General features: G+C 42.9%; 1 protein-coding gene across 1 annotated transcript in view; it reads right to left on the reverse strand.

The window, feature by feature from the left end:
* CDH8 (cadherin 8) overlaps positions 1 to 22,825 on the reverse strand; it is a 337,946-nt gene that overhangs the window by 203,441 nt on the left and 111,680 nt on the right. The window contains exon 3 of the mRNA XM_028501803.2: positions 21,396 to 21,690. Within this exon, the coding sequence (XP_028357604.1) occupies positions 21,396 to 21,690 (295 nt within the window). The remainder of the gene's footprint in view (positions 1 to 21,395; positions 21,691 to 22,825) is intronic.

The following is a 22,825-nucleotide window of genomic DNA, read 5'->3' on the forward strand; positions in this document are numbered from 1 at the left end:
CATGCTTTAGCCAGATTAAGGAGCTTGTGGTGAGACCAGAGAGTTGAATCCCAGCTTCACTGCACATTTTGCTGTAAGACTCTGAGCCCGCCGCTGTATTGCATTTTTGTAATACATGAAAGAGGAAGGGAGGGAGGGAGGGAGGGAGGGAGGGAAGAAAAACACAGGAAAAAGAAGAAAACAAAAAACCCCCCAAACCCTGCCTAGCACAGCTGTTGTGGACACAACAGCAAATGAAACCACCCAGTGTAGTGTTGGTTGACAACAGCAGGCAGGACAATGATGATGTTAATGGTGTGGATTCACTAAGCGCACAGTGTGTGTAACAACACACTAACCTAGGCATTATACATGATATTACTTCCTACTTCTCAGTTATTGAATGCTTCCTAAGTCACTCATGCAGGTTCACTAGTTCCCAAAACAACAATAAAAAGCACCATTTTTAAAATAAATTGGATGCACAGAGAAGAGAAACAATGAATCCGAATTTACATGTTTAACGAGTGGCCTCCACGGTCCATGATTCAGTGCCCGGAGTTCACACGGTTTCTGCTGCCCCAGGTGAGTATCCATTCAGCATCTCATGTTATGCATTAAATCCTAGTTTATGCCATGCTGTCTAAACTACTGCCTGAAGATTTCGATCCCTTGTATCTGAATAAAAATAATGTATTCATCCCCACGTACTGCCTAAGTTTCTAAAGCCACGGAAAAATAAAAGACCATAAAGTGAGTCTCATATTTCATTGTTCAAGTCCTACACAAATGAGTCTCCTTGCACACGGGCCCCTACACGGTCACTCCCCAGCTTTCCACAATGTTCTTACCTCTAGTGACCAGAAATTAAAAGAATAACAATCACCTTCATTCCTATTGATTCATCAAGGGAAAGAATGTTCTGGCGGAAGATGGATTTCTTTGAAGTAGGAGGGAGAACCTTGAGAGTCACAAGAAAACAAACGAGGGAGCCGTGACCATGTTTTCAGCTCGGCGGAGAGCGCCTTCCTCCTTTCTCATCAGCCCGATTGGTGCGGGAAGGCTGAAGACAGTATCATCTCAAAGAAATCCCCTCTTTGTCACATCTCAGGATCAGCTGCCTTATCACTTGGAGAGGCAATGTGGGTCTGGATAAAACTTCAACACCTAAAGGCCTCGTGTTTCTAACAGACATTGAAGTTTACTTCACCACTGGGTTTCTGTGGATGCTGTCCATGCACCAGCTACTTGTGAGCATCCTCCCAAATTGTTCTGTGCCCCGGTCATTGCCGAATCTCTCCCTGTCTCTTCCTCGGCACCTTTGAGGACCACACATCACGAGAAAGCAACGCTGTGCACACCTAAGCTCTTTGCACAAAGATGATTTGTCTGTTTCCCTCACTGCGACTGAAATCTTCAGAGAGAGCCTTGCTCGTTAACTTAGGCCTGCCTTCCTTATTTTTTCTGTTTGTTTTAGACGGATTTTCGGAGATACCTGCTACGTGTTTGGCCCTGGGACAGGCACTCGAAGACAACAAGGAACAACACAAGCACAGGCTCTGCCAGCAGGGAGCTTACAGCCAAGCACCGACAACTATGCAAGTAATTAATCAATTATCATTTGTATGAAGGGAAAGACGGAATGAGACAAAACCTTTCACAGGCTTGGAGGACACGATGGGAAGCTGAGACGGGAAGGCTGAACAGGAGGTAGAACCACCGTGGCCATGTGGGTGGAAGGTGTGGAGATTCTGAGGCCTTCACGCACGAGGAACAAAGAGCAGGTCTGTGAGGCAGAGTACACGGCTTGAGAGCACAGGGGCGGATGGGTGAATTGTGCAGAGAATTCTCAGCCAGCCAGGGTATAAAGTCTGAACTACACCTAAAAAGCAGTGGGGAAACACCGAAGCTCTGTTTGCAGGGGATGCGCTGGAACAGGGAATGCATTCAGAAAAGGCTTTAGGGTGTGGAGAACAGTGAGTGCGAGTGACCACGATGGAGGCTGGGCAGGGGTCCCAGTGAAATATAACAGTTTTCCTGGACTAAGGTGGTGAGAGAAGACAGAGAGAAAAAGGGTGATCCTTATTAATTATAAAATGATTCAGGTCCACTTACATTTATTTCTAAGAGCTATGGAAAGACACACGCAAGTGTGTGGCTAGGGAAAGCCATGTTCAAAACCAGGCTTTGGAAATAGTCATCGGTGCTACTGTAGAGCCGGAGAGGAGGTGATCAATAATACAGATGACCTGGGCCTTGCTTCTAAGGAATAAAATACACAGCAAAGGTGACCAGTCGCCTGTGGTCGTCAGGATGTGATTATGATCCATGAGATGGTGATGTGTCGTGCCAGACACACCCTCTCTTGCTCGCTGTGTGTTCTGAGTTGCCTGATGGATAGGCCATTCGGCAAGGCAGGAGGGAAGCCCCCCAGCACAGCAAAGGAACTGGGACCCTCGAGGACCTGAATGCTGATGGCAGCCTGGAAACCGTGGAATCAGATCCATAACCCACTGAGACTCACATGAGACCTCAGTCCGGTCCTGGCTGATGCTTTGGTCCCAGCCCGGTGAGACTCTAAAGTAGAGGACCCGCAGACTCTGAATCGAACAACCCACAGGAACCATGAGCCAGCACGTGTGTGTTGGTAAACACCATGAAGCCTGTGGCGATGTTGTTACACAGCAACAACAATACACACATTCAGTTTTAAGTGTGCTGGTTATTGCGAACGCCCCTCCGTCTCACGTCCTATATATAGGCCTGGGGCTCAGAGCAAAGGTCATAAACAAAACGTTAGTTTAAGTGGGCAAATACAGAAAATAACAAAAGAGCAGGTGGGGGTCCCGGGAACAAAGGGTAAGGCTATCATCTTCAGTGCCAACGGCATGCCTCTTGGAGGCAGGCCTGGTTAAGCTGCAACAGGGACCGTACGAGGCTGTGCTGGGCATAAGTCAAACCAGGAACATGCATTTTGCATAACATGCTGCTCTGCGAAATACGAGAAGCATTCCCGCAGGGCACCCCAGGTGGGCGAGGATCAGCACTGAGGAATTCAATCCCCTGTGACAGAGGTGAGTCCACTCAATTCTCCTTCCAACCGTGCTGACTGCACTAGCGGCCGATTCCCAGTTTTGTGCTGGTGTGTTTAGCACCGTTCTGGCATTTGCCGATAGCGCTTCGTACCACAAGAGCCAAGCAGGCCCGGGGACAAGGACCTCCAGCAGGCAGCGGCATCTATACCAAAGTTATTTTATTTCTCTATTTATCTATAGCTTATACTATATTCATCTAATAATATGAATGTATTTTACTACATTTATCCAATGTTATATTTTTCTGGCATCGATCTCCTATTCATAGTTCAGGTAGTAAGATAAAGTTTCCTTTTTAAATGACAGTTTATATAAATAACATTATCAAGATTTCTCGCCCTGGCTGGCATAGCTCAGCGGATTGAGCGCAAGCTCCAAACCAAAGCATCACAGGTTCGATTCCCAGTAAGGGTACATGTCTGGGTTGCAGGCCATGACCCCCAGCAACCGCACATTGATGTTTCTCTCTCTCTCTATCTCCCTCCCTTCCCTCTCTAAAATAAATAAATAAAATCTTTTAAAAAAAAGATTTCTCTAACATGAAAGGTTCCGTGTCCGTTGATGACATATTTGACACTGGACACAAGTCTGGACGTGAATCTCAGGAGAGTGAAGGGGGTTCAGCACTCTAAGAAAATTAGCCAGGATTTGCCACAAGGCCCACTGACTCCAGAAACTACTCCTCACCACTCAGTCTGTCCACCTGAAATCACGGCTTTTATCTCTGTGGCTCCACTGCTGATGCTCCACAAATGGGTGTTCAGTGTATTCTGTGATAATGTTATAGAACACAGGGGGGCCTGGGGTGGCCAAAGGGCGATATACTATTACCGAAAGGAACCCCCCAGGTTCGTTATGTCCGCCACCAGAGGAAAGATGTCTCTCAATGCCAGAGATTCGTGAAAGGGAAAGGAAATGTTTATTTAATGCTATACAGACTTAAAGTAGTGAATGTCTTCATCACAATCCCAAAGTCCCTTAAAACACAAACACACAGTCCTTCCTTCCCCCTTTGCTCAGCCCAAGATACCATATCTCAGGAAAAGAAATAGAAGTCCGTGGCTCAGGCAGCCCCCAGTTCTTCCCAGTAATCCGTCTCAGCTGGTAGGCCTCCCTCGGTTCCCGGCACCATCAGCTGTGTCCCCTGGATCTCTGCTAAAGCCGGGTGGTGGTTCCCCCTTCTAAAGCTGCCAGGGTCCCCACTCTGGCAAAGCCGCGTGGTTCTCTCTCCAATGGCTGAGGAGGTCCTCCCTCTGCTAGAACAGTGTGGTCCTTTCTCCCAGGGCCGAGGGAGTCCCCACTCAGCCAAAACCACATGGTCCCCCTATACGTCCATAGCCATGTGGTCCTTTCAGCACAATGGCTACGGGAGTCTTCACTCAGCCAAAACTGCATGGTTCTCCCTGCAATGGCTGCTGTGTCTGGGTTTAAATCTCCACGCCAATCCTCTTCTGCAGCCCCATTTCTGACTCCTCCCACAATTGGCTACACCTGCCAGCACTCTCTTACCCTTCCAGCTTTGCTGGGCTGCCATCGTGGGTCTGGGCAGGCATGGCCCCAGGTTGTGGAGCCAATCTTCTCCAAGCTCCCACGCAGGTGCTGTAACTCAGGGGACCTGCCCCCCAGTTACATCTTGGTGGGGAAGTTACTCCCCACGCCCCCCCGCCCCCCCACCCCCGTCTCAGAGCACAGCCACAGCATAGATATTTAACATATCTATGCAACCAGTTAAAGGTTATAGATACGTTAAATGGCCATGCCAGAGGTTAGCTACAAAGTTGTTGCTATGCAAAACAGCTCTCAATGGCCCTGCTCCATGTGTCCCTTCCCCCAACCCACACCTGTGGGGGGGGCGGGTGAGGACATCCTAATATTTCCTGGACACCTTGAGTTCTGGACCCCATTCCAAATCCCTATTTGGGGTACCCCCCTCTTGGCTGCACTCTGTTACAATAACACTGGATAAAGTGGAAACATGGGGGTTGAAACAAAAATAAAGAAACTGGGGGAGGCAAGAGTCTTTTTATATTATTTTTGTTGAAATAAATGTAGTTTTAATAAGTGAATTCCTACTGGGAAAGGGTGACATTCATCATTAGAGGCCAATCACAGACCTGTTCCATGTCCCCCTGGTACAGACTGACCGTGGGCAGAACTAAGAGGTGATGCCGGTGATGGGCCAGAGACACAGCCTTGGCCTTGGCAGGGGGAGTCCCCACTTAGCTGCCTTGAGCTAGGTCCCTACTGAAAGACTTCCCGAACTAACATACCAAATACTAAAGTCACCCTCTAGAGCCAGGATTAGAAAAAGAGAAGATGGGAAGGGATGAGAGGAACAGGATAAATGAATGGAATAACCGATACATTCACTGATTCGTTCACACATCTAATACGTTTGGCAGACCTGGTTTCCAGCTTGTCTGGGGTATGGAGAGGAAGAGACCGGACACAAAAGCACAAGCAGTGGGTGTGCCCACTTGTCGAAAACACAAAGCTGGCCCCCACCCAGTTCTCTGCGCTTTTAGAAGTGAAGAGATTGGCTAATCCCCGGGAACAGTGACGGGAGGAAGGCTTCCGGAGGCATGTTGCAGGGCCGGTACAGTTCTGATTTTCTATTTAGGTGCTGATTGCACCAGTCTGCTTCACATGGGTGCTGGTGCTGTCATATGCGTTTTACCGTTTGGGTGTTCCTCTTCAAGGCAGAATCCAAAAAGATGGGTGGGGGTGGGGACAAGGACAGAAGAGCCTGAACAGGAAGAGGGATTGCTGGCTATGCTTACAAAATACCCACCTTACCAAAGCCCTCAGGGCAAAGTCAAGCAGTGGAGGCAATGCCGGGTTCACATCACACAGTCCTATACTTTCCTGGCGGGGTGTCCCCCTAAAAGGCCCTCCCCACCCACTTCTGTAGCATTGATCGGATCTGGGAGACTCCAGAAGAGATTCTCTAAAGACGGACAGATGCCAGCCCTCTCCTTTCCTTTAATTGTAGCATTGTAACTTGTTACACTTACATAAACCTGGGGGCATTGTTGTTTGGTATTCTTGCCTTGTCACCTGATGGTATCAGCAGCCCTGATAACTGCTTAGGGATAGCAATGCATATATATATCCTGGGGTGATTATCATTACTCAGCTGATGCTATTAAGGTAAGGAAAAGGACAATAGAGACATGCTCAGGAATGAACATTGCCCTTTGTTTTCCTTCTTGATCCACTGGTTTTTCTGCCAGAGTAATTTTCAGCAGCACCAAGCACCCAGGACTGTAGGTTATCTCACATCCATTGTGAGGATCTGTGAAGATAAACGGACGGAGAAGTGGCGTTGCACTCAGCATGAAGAGGCTTTTTTCAGACCGAACTGAGAACACGCCTTTTCACAATTCCTCCTTTGCTCCCAGTTCAAAGACAAGCCAGATCCCACAGAGGGGTATTGCAGCCCCCACTCTGGTTCTAATTTTCCCAGGAATGCAACATCTCAGTTCGTTGTTTTTTTATGCAGGCAGCCGTCAACGGCAGCTAAAGGGGAAAATAACTTCCTCTTTTAATCTTACTGTGTTATGACGATGCACACCACATATTACTAATATCCCTACCATGCCTTGCCGTGGGGAGCCATGATCTCTCACAAAGGAGACACAAGAAGAAGAATCTGCTCTCTGGATCCATATAAGGGGAAAACTGTGCAGAATTTGAGTGGGAATAGTTATCATCTTTATACACTGTTTACATAGCCAGGGAGAAAGAGCCTTTTGTATGCCCTTTCTAATAGACTGAAATTCATTTGGATAACTCCTTTCCACTGGTACCTGCAACATACAATAGAATATGTCTTAGGAAATGTTTGCTTTTAAGAACTCTAGTGTGTCCTTCCCTCTTTTGGACCCATCGTGTGCGGATGAGTGGAAGTAGCATGGGGGCCAAAGACGGGAGTCGTCTGAGACTCCCCGTGTGTCTCTAGAACCAGAGACTAAGGAACCTAACAAGAAATCTCACAGACTCTCATTTTTCTTCTCTTTATTGCCTGCTTCATCTCTTCCCTTTTCCAAGAAGTGTAGCTTTTCTTTGTTTCTCTAGTGTATATATTATATATATATGTAATCATGAAAAGGTCACGTCTTTGACATCTCACCCAATGGGAACCTCAGTTCTCATCTTTTCATGTTGAGCTACTTGGAAAGATACATCTTCAACAACCTTGGTCTTCACATGGCGAGCACCTGGGATTAAGCTACTTGAACCAAATTGGCCAAATGTCCATCTGTGGCCCAGAACAGAAGCAACTTGGTGTACATGGTGGCCGGCTGTCCCTATTATCCACGAGGGGTGGACAGTCCGTGGAGAATAAACACACCACGAGTTAGACACTCAGAGGGTCTTCCCTGCGGCCTCAGAGGAGGGGGATTCTCCGGAGAGGACTGTGGGCGGCAACCTGCTCACTCATGTGCTCGTTCCCTTTCCCCGCAAACATCCCCAAAGCAGGGCTCAGCACAGTGGCCGTGGAGTCGGCAGCCTGGGCTTATATATACACAAACACATATATACACATTTATGTGTATATACATATACAAACACATATATACACATAGATGTGTATATATGTCTCTGCTTCTTTTATCCCCAAGTTCTTCAGTACATTTCAAAAGCATATTTATAATATGGTTATATTATTTTGTCATATATATGTACATGCACACATACACACACTTATGTGTGTGTACATACATTTATGTGTTTATATACACACGAACACATGTATACACATTTATGTATATATACACACACATAAATCAGTGTATATATACAAGCATATATGCAAGTATTCCCACATGTATTTGTTTTCCTTCTGTCAGCTGAGGGGCCTAGAAGCAAAATCAACCCAGTAGCAACAAGTATGCTTAATGCTTAGATTTTGGTTTCTAACACCCCAATAAAAGAAAACATAGCTCTTTGGAGAAATAGCTAATTCTATAATTGAGGTGATAAATATACAAGAAGGGCAGAGGGCATCAGGCAGTGCAAGAAACTAATGAAATAAGTTCTAAAAAACAAACCCTTTCTAAAAAAGAAAATCTACACAGGTCAGACCACCAAAGGATTTCCCAATGGTCAAAGATGAAAAAAAAAATTAAGCAAGGAAATAAAGCTGTATTAGATTTTAATCCCAAATATAAAACATAAAATAACTCTGAGTTTTTATTGAAAGAAAGAGAGGGGAGGGAGGGAAGAAGGAAGAGAGAGAGAGAAAAGAAGAAAGAAAGAAAGAAAGAAAGAAAGAAAGAAAGAAAGAGAGAGAGAGAAAGAGAGAGAAAGGAAGGAAGACAGAAAAGAGGAAAAGAAGGAGGGAAGGAGGGAGGGAGAGGGGGAAACAAGTAATGTGGTTGATCAGGTGGGGAGTGGGGAGTGTAACTTCCACTCTTTATGTATGTGCTGCATGTAGTGAGCTCCTCCAAAGGGTACAGCATGGAAAGGGGAGAAAGAGAAACAGAGTAAATTTATAGTACAGAAACCTGACAAACAATACCTCAGCCACGTGGTCAAGGTTAACCTCGACAGGTATAAACCTATTATTAGTATGTTCTTGAGATAATGTAATAACATGGCACTTTTACCTATCTGGTCTTGCTCCCCAAACACCTTACCCAGTCTCCTTATGAACAAAACATTAAACAAATTCAAAATGAGAGAAATTCTACAAAAATACTTAACGCATACTCATCACAACTGCTAAAATGCTATATTAATATGGGCTCTTTAATCTTGACGAGCATGTCCCACACAGACATAAAATGTTAGTCATTGTGGCAAAGTATGTGGGGGCTCTCTGTGCACTTTTACAACTTTTTCATAAATGTTAAACTATCCTGAAATAAAAGGTTTACTTAAAAAACCAAGAGGTCCTACATGCTTGAGCACACAGCTCCCCTGTAAACCATTCCACAGCGGAGAACAGATGTTTGTACTCAGTACGTCTGTGGAGATATGACTCTACCTCAAGACTGACTCCGGGGTCAGCAGTTAGAGAAGAGAGAACATTGGTACCTGATTGGCTAAATCTCCGGTTTTGAATTTTGACTCTAGGACATCCTAATTAAGTTCATTTGGTCAAACTGCATTAGTTTGCTCTGGTTGCCATAACAATACCACAGACTGGGTGATTTATACAAGAGAAATGTGTTTTCTCCGAGTCCTGGAGGCTAGAAGTCCAAGAGCAAGGAGCTGGCTGAGTTGATGTTTCCTGAGGTCTCTGTCCTTAACTTGCAGATGGCTGTTCTCTGGCTGCCTCGTCACACAGTTGTCCTTCTGTTTATATATGCCCCTGGTGTCTTTTTGTCCATGCAAATCCCCTCTTCATGTAAGAACACAGTCAGACTGCATTAGGGCCTGCCTGTATGTCCTCTTTTTTTAAAGATTTTATTTACTTATTTTTAGAGAGGGAAGGGAGGGAGGGAGAGAGAGAGAGAGAGAGAGAGAGAGAGAGAGAGAGAGAGAGAGAGAGGGAGTAACATCAATGTGCGGTTGCTGGGGGTCATGGCCTGCAACCCAGGCATGTACCCTGGCTGGGAATCGAACCTGCGACACTTTGGTTCACAGCCCGCGCTCAATCCACTGAGCTATGCCAGCCAGTGTAAGTCCTCTTTTAACCTTAGTTACTACCTCTCTCAAAGCACTACCTTCAGACAGAGTCTCATTCTGAGGTCCCGGTCGCTGAGAGCTTCCATATGAGAATGTCGGGGACCACGTTTCAATTCATACCATGAATCCATTCTAGTTACATGTGTGCAGTATAAATGTGATGGTAACACTTGACCTATATGCTATATAATCCTCATGTAATATATAATGTACAATAATTACACTTGACATTATATACTTGATATATATAATATACCCTTATAAAAATCTGTCTGGTGTTTTTGGCACAGTACCTAGCCTACAGTGGAAGCTAATAAATAGTATCTGTCATGGCTTCTGTCCCTAGTTAGATAGATAACCTGGGATGGTATTTCCAGAATTCCCTTCCTTATATAGTCAGCCTCCGGCTGTGCCTCTGAGGATCTGCTATTTGTTGAATCCTTGGATGCAGAACTCAGGACGACGGAGGGCCAGCCAAGGGCCATGAGCATCCCTGGCTTTTGGCATCCTGGGCAGCAGGGGTGGGTGGATGCTGGAATCGAACCCTCGTGGACACCAAGGGAGGGCTGTATTGTGCTGGTCAGGTTTGGCATGAGATTTTCAAGACGGAAGTGGAGAAGGCAGATAGAAAGTCAGCACAGGGTATTCGGTACTGGGGCAGCTCATGCTAAATTCAGCAGATGTTCAAGTTCACCATGTTGACAGAGAGCAGAATCCAAGTTCGAAGCTCCTTCAACAACTGCAGGACCTGTTCCTTCCATTGCCCAAATCCTGGGCCAGATATGTGTGCAGGCCTATGGGAAAGGCACCCCCTCTTCTTGTGGTTACCCAGGCCATGGAAAATTGAGGAGGAGAGACAGACGCAGTCTTCAGGTTGTTGTCTTGGATTCCACTGTATTCCGGGCCTCTCCCACTTCACCCTCAGCTTTCCTTCCCGCACCCGAAGCAATGAGAGCGGCTTTGCCTAGATTTCTCCAGCAGCTCAGTAACTGCAAATGGCCTGATCCCTGTAATAACTCCCTTCTTACTCTGCAGACTGTTAGTGATCCTCCTTGTCTGATGGGAAGCTCTCAGTTTTACCAATAATATCAGCTGGAGGAAGCTATGTTATGGCTGCATGCCTGTGTTTTCTCTTTTTAAAAATGACAGTAACAGAATTCACTTCATGAGGTTGTTAGGATTAAATGAATGCACATGAACAGTGTTTGGCATAAACACATTAAATATTAATTACTATGTAGGAATAAAGTAATTATTCATTATGCTAGCCTCAAGCGAATAACATTGCTTTGGATTTCAGAAGGAATATGCACGAACGCTTCAACACCTATTTCAAAGACCTTTATTTTATGAATTCCACCCTCCCCTCCCCCATCATATTTCTTGAGCCCAAACCACTCTTAACGGTTTGCAAAGATTCATAATTGGTAGATAATGATGACGCCTGAAAAGTCTGATATGGTTATAAAGAGAAGATTCCTGGGTCTCACGCTCCCTGATAAAAAGAAAATGAATAAAATCATCTCTAACATGGCCACAAATATGATTTGACTGACTTTAAACTCTTCGAGTACAGATACAAGGAATGAAATCTCGTCTCCTTAGAATAAAAGATGTATCTGAGACCATCCATACAGTCTTATTGACGGTCTCACAATGTAACTATTTTTGCCTTTTTTAGGATATCTAATTATATACCAAACACACACACACAATCTATATCTTTTTTCTCTGTAAGTCTACATTCATATCTCTATCCTTCATTCTTTTAATAGTTTGCATGTCTTCTCTACCCTTTTCTACGTACTGATCTCTGTGTTTCTCTATGCATGTAGCTGTCTTGCCACATACATTTCACCCTATTTTTCTCTCTCTGAAGATATTGGTAAAAAGAATAAGGGGAAAAAAAGGCACATACCTCATAAAACTGTGATTGCTAACCAACCAAGAAATAAAAGCACTTGGGTCTAAAAAGAACCTTTTAAAGTAAATTTGTGGGGTGATACCAATTAGTAGGATCACATAGGTTTCAAGTGCACATTTCCGTGACACACGATCAGTATATTGCCTTGTGTTCTCACCACCCACAGGGATCTAAGGATCTAATGGCAACTTTTAAAGTTCAGTGAATCCAGGGAGTACAACGGTGAAGCCCATGACAACCAAATATTAACGTTAAAGAATAATATTAGAGCCCTGGCTGGCGTAGCTCAGTGGATTGAGTGCAGGCTGCAAACCAAAATGTCGCAGGTTCGATTCCCAGTCAGGGTACATGCCCGGGTTGCAGGCCATGACCCCCAGCAACCGCACATTGATGTTTCTTTCTCTTTCTCTCTCTTTCTCCCTCCCTTCCCTCTCTAAAAATAAATAAATAAAATCTTTTAAAAAAGAATATTCATACCCGCAGAGAGATTTAGAAAGCACCAGCAGCTCTGGGAGGCAGGGTTCCCGGAAGAGCACACCAGACGGCAGGGATTTTCAGCCCACATGCTGTAAGAGTTTTTAAAACATGCGGGACCTGACTACTTGGTCAGGCGCACTGACTTCTTTTTCCTTGGATTGTCAAATAAGAAGATGACCACAGCCAATATAACAATAGCTGCCTGGTGTGAATGAATCCAAATCATACCTACTTTTTTTTGTCAGATCAGCCTAAGACATATTTTGGGGTATGCCACAGAACTTTAGGAATTAGTTTATGTATGCCAGGAGATGAAAAACATTGAAAATTGCTGCCATACACACACAAAAAATATATATACTGACAAAGGTGTCCCACATTCATTTTCGGCCAAGGCTTCAGAATTGCACAAATGCATGTTGGGGATGTGCCCTGACATGCAGTGGATTCGTTTCTCTGACGGGCAGATGTGGGCGAAGGCTGCACCCGACGAGCTTCTCCCTCCTCAGTCCCTCTGACTCGTGATTTCCTGCAATGGCTATGTAACAAGAAATTCCTCACACTGCGAGTGTTGATGCTAATTCACAGAGCTGTACACACAGACACGGCTTGAATAATTTAAGAACAATTTGCCCTTTGCCACTAGAATCAATACATGTGTTGGATCCTAAAATAGCACATCTCACAGGAGAACAAAGAGACGAGAGAGACGGCGGGATCGTGGGGCTGTCTGGGAGGAATCCCTCCTTGGCTCCTCCACCTTCCATTTGTAACACAAAGTTTTTCTTGAGTGTTTTGCTTTTTTTTCTCATGTTAAGTACAGATTCACTGATGCGAGAATACGTTTCAGTATTTGAAGTCGCAGAAGATTATTTAAGCAAAAAGCAGATCTCATTTTCCTCCGAAGGGCTCTGGGTAGGTCTGGAGGAAGGGTTGGCCATAGGACAGTTCTCTGAGTAGAGAGGAGTGAGGTGTAATTTTCAAAAAGTTTAACCAATAAATCCGGAAATAGGAAGAAGCCAAAATGTGAGTGGGTAAAAGATCTATTTCTGAAAAACCTAAAGAGACAACACCTCCATAACCAAGCTGAGAATCAAATTGTTATTCAATGAAATCGGGTTTAAGTCTAATGAGCAGGTGCAGGGACATGGTGGAGGAAAAGTTGAAGGGACAGAAAGAGAATGTTAGCATTAGCACCTGCTATGCCTAGGCCGGTAAACCACTGTTTAATTGGAATATTGATCGGCTGACCTGGTTTAAAGGCACAGGTTGAGATACAAAATCGATGTTGCCTCTTCACTTAGATATCGCTCACGCTGAGTCAATGCTTTAATTTTAATCCTCTGAAACATCAGTTTAAATTATGAGATGCCCATGAATGGGACAGACAGGCTTCTAAATTAGGCTCAGGCAACAGACCCCATTGCACAGGGAGTAACTGCTCACCCTGTGGGGTGAGGTTAGGGGCAGAGATTGTTAAATTTGCTCTCAGTAGGTTCAAGTTGCAGGCCTGTATATAACTTATGGAAATACATTTTTACGTAGTATTCTACCACATTGATTAAAAGTGATGTCAATATTGCAAAATGTAAAACCAAATGAGGTATTTCACTATATTTTCTGGTGATTTCTACCATTCTGAAGAATTTTTATTGGCTAGTGATTGGGAATTCATCATCTAAAAATAATTCAAAGATTTCAACTTCTTACTTGAAATTCCTAAATCCACAGACCAAATGTATAAGAGGTGAGACCACTCTTGATGGAAAATGTCCATCTTTTCTATCTTGGTAATGGAACCTAAGGCTTCTGAGCCAATCTTGCAACAAACAGTTCTAGAATTTTAACTCTTTTCAACTTACTAAAAGCTGGATTTCTATAAAATTTGATCTGAAGAGAAACAGAAGCATATATAAAATTTATAATAAAATTCCCTAAGCCATTCTACCCATGTCAGCATATATTTATGGGTTGATATTTGGATTAAAGAACCTTAACTTTAAAGAGATCAGAAATATGAGTTAACAATGATAAGGCCCTAAAAATAGGGTTTCATTAGGGATAATAAAATTGATGAATTAGATTACTGTGCTATCAATGATTGATGAAATTGCACCTTACAATTTGGGGAGAACAGAGGAGTGAGCATTCAAGTAAAATTTGATGGAAGGAGTTTCCTCACATCCAGAAGGTATTCATACACATCTTGTTTATATCCCCGTATTATACCCCACCTTGTGCCTGGTCAAAATGTAGAAGCAATGTAATGCCTCTGAGAAGACAAATACATTCTAGGTACCTCTCACTGTTAATTGCCAGTAACTTTCCCATTTGAATACTCTAGTAATTTGTTTGTTTGTTGATAGAAGTTTTCTTCATAATTGCCAAAGCTTAAAAGCAACCACGATGTCCCTCAGCAGGTGAACAGACAATGGTAAATCCAGACAATGGGTTATCACTCATTACCAAAAAGAAATGAGCTATCAGGCCAACTGCCTACACGTCCCTGGAGAGGTTTAGCTTCTTTATGCAGAATAGAAACTGCCCAGCCCTCCCCCCATCTCAGGGTCGGGGGACCACTGATGTTACATGCATTCATATCAGGTAGGCCAGTGGGATGGCTTGTGAGGGAGTTTATTTCAGTCTTCATGATTCCCCTCCCATGTTCTCCTAAAGAATTTCAATTTTGTTCGTCACTCTGAATCAAATATAAGACAAAAAATATAATCAAAATCACCAATATACATTTTTGACTTTGCCTCTCTCCCCTTTAAAAGACAGAAATCTGCTGGGTTCTCTTCTTATCTAGCTGAGAGAGAGAAAGCAAGCCACACCCTCTCAATTACAAGAAAAAATTATGTTAGGTTTAAGATAGTTTGTCAGTATGAACAGTTTTTAATCTTTTAAGCTTATGTGACATAAATTTGTTCTTTGATAATAAAAATAATTATAAAAATGAATCTCTTTAATTATTACTTTGGGAATCTCCTTTATATCACACTAACATATGTACTGCACAGTGACAAGAATAACAAGCTAATAATCCATGTAAGCTATAGCTATTATAGCTTTCATTTCAGTCCATAGAAATTGCAAATCTCACTATTTAATTGCATGCTAAATTACCATGTGGCATTGCATCGAGACGGTTGCGCGGGAGAGAGGCTGGCAATGGAATCAACTGTCAGTGGCCCATGAGGCCATCACTCCTAACCACAGGAGGGAGCCTCCATAAAAGCTGAAGGGACAGCATCAGAGAACACTTCCGGAGGTGAACCATGGGAGGTTTGGGGAGAGCGGTGCACCTGGGGAGGGCACAGAAGTACCACACCCCTTCCTGTGTGCCTTGTCTGATGCGTCCCTTCCATCTGGCTGGTCCTGAGTTCTAGCCTTTTATAACAAATGGATAACCTAGTGGATTCTGTGAGCCTTTCTAGCAAATGGCTATGAGTTCTGTGAGCGATTGTAGCAAATTCATCGAACCCGCAGACATGGGTTAGGGGGGCCTCTGATTCATAGCCTCTTAGTTACAAGCACGGGTGACAACCTGGACTAGTCGCTGGCCTGTGAAGCGAGGGTGGGGTGGGTACATAGCCTGGTAGGACTGCCTCAACCTGTGGAATCCGATGCTGTCTCTGGGACGACAGTGTCAGAATTGAGCTGAATGGTAAGACACCATGAAGCTGCCCAAGAATTTCTTGGTGTTGTGTGGGAAGGCCCCCTCTCACATAAACACACCCACAAATCACAACTGGGTCCGGGAACCTAATCTATTATTAAATTATGATACCCTTAAACTTTAGAGACTGAAATATAGTGAGCATTTTGTTTTCTTTAATTCAGTGTTTATCAATCAAATTCGACTTTTCAGTCAACCTATTTTGAATACCTATTGAAAGACATTGCCATAGACCTATTATACATTAAGAAGTGATTTAGGTATACAGGACAACGAAAGCAGAGAGTAGTATAGGTCCCTGCCTCTACTCTGGACTGCCTGTCTGCTGTCTGAACTGTCCACTGCAAGAGCCCATAGGTGTGGCTGGGCAAGGTAGGGATCCATGTGAGGGCAGGGAGGGGAGGGGACAGTGGGACACCGGGTAAACACTTGTGCACGGGAGTCAGAGGATGAGCAGAAGGCGCAAAGGTTATTCAAATAATAAATATGTGGAGCATAAAAAACCCCTCAAATTTCTCACTGTTGGAAAAAGAGGGAAAAAATGGAATGAACCATGTGGTGTTGCTTTAGAACCAAAGAGAGACAGGTGAACTCAAGGTACAGCAAGGATTTGATGCTTTTCCTGTAAAAGGATATTGTTGGGGCAACTGGAGATACCTTACTGAGGGCGGTGCATTCCATAGCAATGGTGCAGCAACATGAACCTCCTCATGTTGATGCTTGTGTTGTGCTGTGTAGAGAAATCTCCACGTGGGAATGACTTACTCTGGCTTCCCATGGCAAAGGGCACCCTCTCAGCCACTTACTCTCCTCCAGTAGTTTGGGAAAAATAGACTTGGACAACTGCATGTGCAACTTTCCTCTAAGATAAAACATGCTCCAGATGAAAGGTAATAAATAAACCGAAAAGTAGGAGCATGTATTTTGTACGGGCCTTTGGCCAAATGAGGATTTAAGGATGTTTCGCATAAAAAGACACAGTCAGAAAGAAAAGGGCATAATATTAAAGAGAAGAGAAGACGGAAGAATGAGAATAGCATATAGAAGGGAGCCTGAAATTATTTTCAAATTTGAACATCTTTCTTTCGGCTGAGTTCCTCTTCAAGAAGAGTAAGTTCGCTTGTGTATTGTGTACTGACTTTCATAACCTCTTCAGTTATAAGCCTTTTAAACGTATTTTTTTTTTACTAAGTCATCTCTTGAACTGCTGCTATTTCGATCACTATTTTTTGGTGGAGAGCGCGTTCTTCTTTTGCATTATCTAGACCTGATCCCCGTTTACTCCTGTTAGTCTTTTCCTTTATTATATGAACGGCACTTCGGCCCCAGTGGTTCACCACATTCTTCTTAATTTCATTGTTTTAAATTCCTAGGTGATGTATTGTTCTTACATTTTTTAAGTGCTTCTGTTCCTATCTTGACAGTTGTATAAAACTTCCCCTGAACTTCTCCTTGTCCAAATCCCATCCCAGTGTTCTTCAATTTAGTCTGCAAAGCGCGCTGGCCCCTAGAGCACCTCCACCTTGGAAAAACATTAACGATGATTAATATGCAGCGGAATCTTGGTGCTCGCATAAACCCAGTTCCCCGGAGATATTATGAAAGATTAGTCGAGCATACTGGCTAAGCCCGGAGGAGATAAAGTCGGCTGTCTAGATTTAAATCCCTGCTCCTCCACTTAATATCTGGATTTGGATTAGCTATCATTTCCCCCGATTTTCTGATTTAAAAATAATGAAAAGAGGGGAAGTTAAGAGCGCTAACAATGTTGTAGGATTGTTGTGGATATTAGAAGCATTTAACATAGCTTCTGGAATACAGCAACTTTTCATTACGTGTCGATTGTTGTTAGAGGTGCCGAGAATCTAAAAGTAAACTCGGAAAGTCCCAAGAGTCGTGTTTTATATAACTGTGTACTCGACGATGCAACAATGCCTACCAGCTTAAGCACTGCAGAAGTCGGCCCCCCTTTATCCGCAGTGCTGCTTTCCGTGCCTGCTGCAGTCCACCGCAGTCTGAAAATATCAAGTGGAACATTCCAGATATTTTGGAAGACTGCACTCACATCACTTTTATTAAAGTATATTGTTATAATCACTTTATCTCATTGTTAGTTATTGGTGTTAATCTGTTATGATGCCAAGTTTAGGAAGTAAACTTTATCCTAGATAATGTAGGTGTAGGAAAAAAGAGGATGCACAAGGATCAGCACTGTTCCCTGTTGCACGCATCCACTGGGGCTCTTGACATGTATCCCCCGTAGATGAAGGGAGGACACTGTACTTGGCTTTCTCATCTCTTTACTTCTACCTTCACTAACATACGCTTTTGAATAAAATAGAGTTCATTCCAATATGCACATTTGTGAAACACAACGTGAAGGCTCCTGAGCATTTGTATTATATAGGCAATGTATATCATACAGGCGATTTTTTGATTCACACTAGTAAGACTCACAAATGGACAGTTGGAAAGAAACTAACATCCCTTTAAAAATAATCCTTGGACTTTCCCAAACATAGTTTGTTAAATAGGTATTATTGTGCACATTAGACAGATAGAGAAAGTGTGATTACATGGTTTATGCAAGCAGAGGGCAAATTTCAGGCCATATAATCTGAGGTTCCATTTTCAAATCAAATAAAAAGCTTATTTTACCCAAACCCAGGTGTAGACATAAAAACAGGGTTAAACACCCCCCACTCCAACATGCAATAGCATTGAGAAATACCCATTTAAACTATCTGAAGATCGATAAATACAGGTAAATTTTCATTGAATAACCAGCTTCAACAGAGCTAGCCTGGTATCCACAGTAAAAACCAGACAAGCCCGCGCGCCGCGCTTTCTGTTGCATTGCCATAAAAGTGAATTCTCATCAAGTTCCGCAATTCACAGTCGAATATAAAAGAGCTGCATCTCCAGCTCCCAAATAAGATACTTCTAAAATAATTTAGCTGCCATTTGGGCAAATATATACGTGTGTTTTGTCTTGACAGCCTGTCAACTGGCAGCCAGTTCTTGAACACCACATTCATTTCAATTTAATACTCCTAAATTTCTCAATGAGCATTTTATTTCTCATGTTCAGCACAGTGAACTCCCCCGGTCCTGGCTGGCAGTCCTCGGGACGCACAGGTGCAGGGGCTGGCATTTCTGCAGCAGCGAAGCAAGAAAAATGAAAGGAGGAAGGAGGGGAGGGAAGAGACAGGCTGGGGGAGCACAGTGAGGAGGGAAAGGAGATAGAAATGACCTTCATCCTGATATTCACCTTCATGAGAAATGAAGGGAATAATTCACACTTGACAATAAAATAGTGCAGCTGCCTCTGCTTCCTTTAACCAGAGGGGCTGGAGTCAAACAGCCACCATACACCCCACGCGTAAAATCGATACAGAAGGGAAGGTGGGGAAGAGATTAATAAAAAATAATTTTGTGGAAACCACCACCACAACCAATTATCGCATGCTTGTTTACTTTCTGGCACACCTTGACCTTGTATGTTACCACACAATTCTCACACAATGAAAGCAAGATGGAAACTATTATCTTCACATTGTAGCTAAGGAAAACGAGCAATAATTTAACCTCCCTGAACTTCAAAGTCAGCCAAATAATAAGGGATAAAACCGGGATTCAAAACTCTATCTTTTTAACTTCCCAACCTATAGTTTGAACTGGAGCACAGCCCATGCAGTTTTTGAAAGAGATGTCATAGATAAGGGATTTCCTTCAAGAAAAATAACTTTGTATGTTAGTTAGGTTATTTCTTTTAGTTTCTCCTTTCCAATCAAGAAATGTCTTTTAGATAGGAAAGTATTATATGCTGTGTATTTATAGGTTCACATACATGCTGCATAATGTAGCTAATAATATCTTTACAATCCTTTCCTTAGCTGAAGTTGACCTTGGAGTCTGCCCAAGTTGGAGCGGGGCAACTTCTTTCTCCAAGTGGTTACCAGGCACATGACTCATATACACAGAAATGGAAGCTCTGACACATTTACAATAAATAGATATAGACTTGACCACGAAGATGTACAAATCACGATAACGAGGAAAAAGTAACAACGTCCCTCTTCACCATTTGTTAGCAATTAAAATAAAGGGTTCTTTGTGTATTGTAGGTGCCGGCAGCCCCTTAAAACCATGTTGCTCTAATCCAGATGAAGAGCTGAAGGAAGCAAGCTCTCTGCCCTAAATGAGTGGTCAAACAAGAACAACAAGAAAATAATCGAGTGTTTGTCGGTTTCTGTTCGCATGTCAGAATTTGAAAGAAGTAGACACACGGAGATGTTTTTGCTTGTTTGTGGGTTTCTTTTTGTGGTAATAGTAAGAGTAAAGAGATAACTTTCCGCTAAAAAGCCATACAAGTTTCCCTAGAAGCAGTGTCATTTCAGTCATCCACAGAGAAGCCATGAGATCTGATAAGAAGAAAGAATTAATAAAAGTGGAATTCCTTGCACGAAAGATAGACAAAGTAGAGCCCTGGCAGGAGAGATACTTGGGTGAGATGCGAAAGCTCACAATCAATTCTGATTTGTGGCTGCAATGAGTGTATCTACCGAAGCTATACTGTGAGTAAAAAAGAAGCTATCACATAAAGCCAAGCTACTTAACTAATTCTGGCCTTCAATTTATGTCTCTACGTGTGCTTTTTATTTGTCTCATCATGTTCTCCTGCTTTGTTTGAATTTATGTCATTTTGCTGCATTCTAATTTTGATGTATGTATCCTTGTAGGTGGCCCCAATTGTCATTTAAAACTAAGTAGGGTCTATATTCCATACATTAGAATGACTCCAGCGGTTGCGCACTCTGAATTTTGGACCCTGCCTGCTAATTTGGTCAGATAAGGAAGAGCTCTCTAAGTATCAAGTCTGGGTGATATCAGGGGTTTTTCCAGGATCAAGGCCAGGATTTGGGGAGAGAGGAGCAGATCCAAAACAACGACACCAAAAAGGAAGGACTAGAAAATCACATTTTGAAATATATACTGCTCTGTAAAATGTCACAGACACTTCAATGGCTCAGAAACATTGGGAGTGGGCCCTTGGGAACCATAGCACTCCTGAACAACAGTTCAGTTGAGGTAAGTCAGCCACAGCACGGAAGTCTCCAGTAACCGATTTCCTAATCCACTCTCGACTCGCCCCACCAGCCCCATTCAATATCTGGCTGACTCCAGACCTAGTTGCTCCCCCGTTTCTCTGTGCACTGCATCTGCCCGTGAATATGCACAAACAAATAATTAAACATCAAGCAAATATCAATAGGATTAGTCTGGCATATTGGAACAAATCTTGATAAATCCGCCTCAGTAACAATACTTCAACCGCGGGTCTATGAGAGGCATACAAATTCAGCCTATTGAAGCACTGTCGGGCGAAAAGAGATATTTTAATACAACGGCTTCGCCAGTTCCTATTACTAAGAGACGAAAGCTATTGAGCTGTGGCACGGAGCCCAAAAAAGGGGATTTGGAAATGCAAATGAGAGATAAGACAGTAATGAATGTCTTTTATTCAGCGATACACTATCCCTGATGCCAGGGGCTATTTTAAAGATGACTCCTAATAGTTCTGCGAAATTGGAAGCATACATACCCAAAATGGACATCTCCGGCACGGTGGCATGATAGGGCCCATTAAGAAATTCTGGTGCATTGTCGTTGATGTCTTGAACTTTAATGATAAATTCAGAAGGAGGCTCAAGGGGCTTGTTGGTCTCCCAGTCCACTGCCTGAGCTGTGAGGGTGTACTCGGCCTTTTCTTCTCGATCGAGTCTTTTGATAGCGTGGATATCTCCTGTTATATCATTTATCTGAAAGATTGTCCCAGCTCCATCACCAGATAGGATGTACTTGATTTTTTTGCTCCCAGGATCCAGGTCTGTGTGTAGCTAAAATGAAAAGTGACATCAGTTAGTGATGGGGCAATTTGCAACCTGTTTTTTTTTTTTTAGCCACCTCCTGCTTGGATATCTGGTTGGTTCTTTTTACATTCATTGTAACTTCATCATTTCTGCTAACAGTAGCTGTACAAAGAGTCTATGCAACTGTATGTATATAAATCAAAATAAAACATAATGAAATTAAGTTTGAATGCTTAAAAACTACTCTGACCTGTTTAGTTTAAACTGATATGTATTTAGAATGATAAAAAATGAAGGAAAAAATACAAAAATATATGGATTCTTTTCAATTTATGAATACATTTATTTAAAGGTGTTATTACTAGCTACCTTTTGTAGATCACTATTTGTATGCCAAGAACTCTGTGAATTACTTCTCATATCATTCCCTTAATTTTTACCAGAAAATAAATGAATTAAAATATTTCATATGAAAGTTGAAAAAAAGGAAGTTTGACATGATAACCTCCTCGATGTTCATAGTTTGGAATCAAGCCTGGTAGACCTTGAATTCGACTCAGATCTGCCTGTTATATCCACAAAAGCAAAAATAATTCAAATAGTCTGGTGTACATTAAAATCTTATGTTTGTCTAGGTTTTTTACTTTGTTTCATACAATTCTTCAGGTCCAGGAAAATCATTCCCTTTTTATAAAGTAGAACACTGAGGCCAGAGTAGGGGAGCACATTTTCCAAAAATAAGAATGCTTAGAAAAGTAGGAACTTTGCAGCAGCGACCCAGATCCATCTCGGGTCATGGCGACGGGTACTCACTGAAAGCACCCCACCTGAACCATTTTGATAGGTGTGGAACCACGCTGGCTTTAAACCATTCAGTTTAGCTCTGGCCAGGTGGCTCAGTTGATTGGAGTGTCATCCCATTCACCAAAAAGGTTGCGGGTTCGATTCCCGGCCAAGGCACTTGCATAACTAGGTTTTGGGTTCGATTCCAGGTTGGGAAGCATATGGGAGGCAACTAGTCAATGTTTCTCTCTCACATTAATGTTTCTCTCTGTCTCTCCCTCTCTCTATTTAAAATCAACAAAGACATATCCTCAGGTGAGGATTAAAAAATAAAAAATAACATGTTCAATTTACTCTCAAGAGGGAAACAGGAATATTC

The sequence above is a fragment of the Phyllostomus discolor genome, chromosome 12 (assembly GCF_004126475.2).
Source record: "Phyllostomus discolor isolate MPI-MPIP mPhyDis1 chromosome 12, mPhyDis1.pri.v3, whole genome shotgun sequence".
Taxonomy (NCBI): domain Eukaryota; kingdom Metazoa; phylum Chordata; class Mammalia; order Chiroptera; family Phyllostomidae; genus Phyllostomus; species Phyllostomus discolor.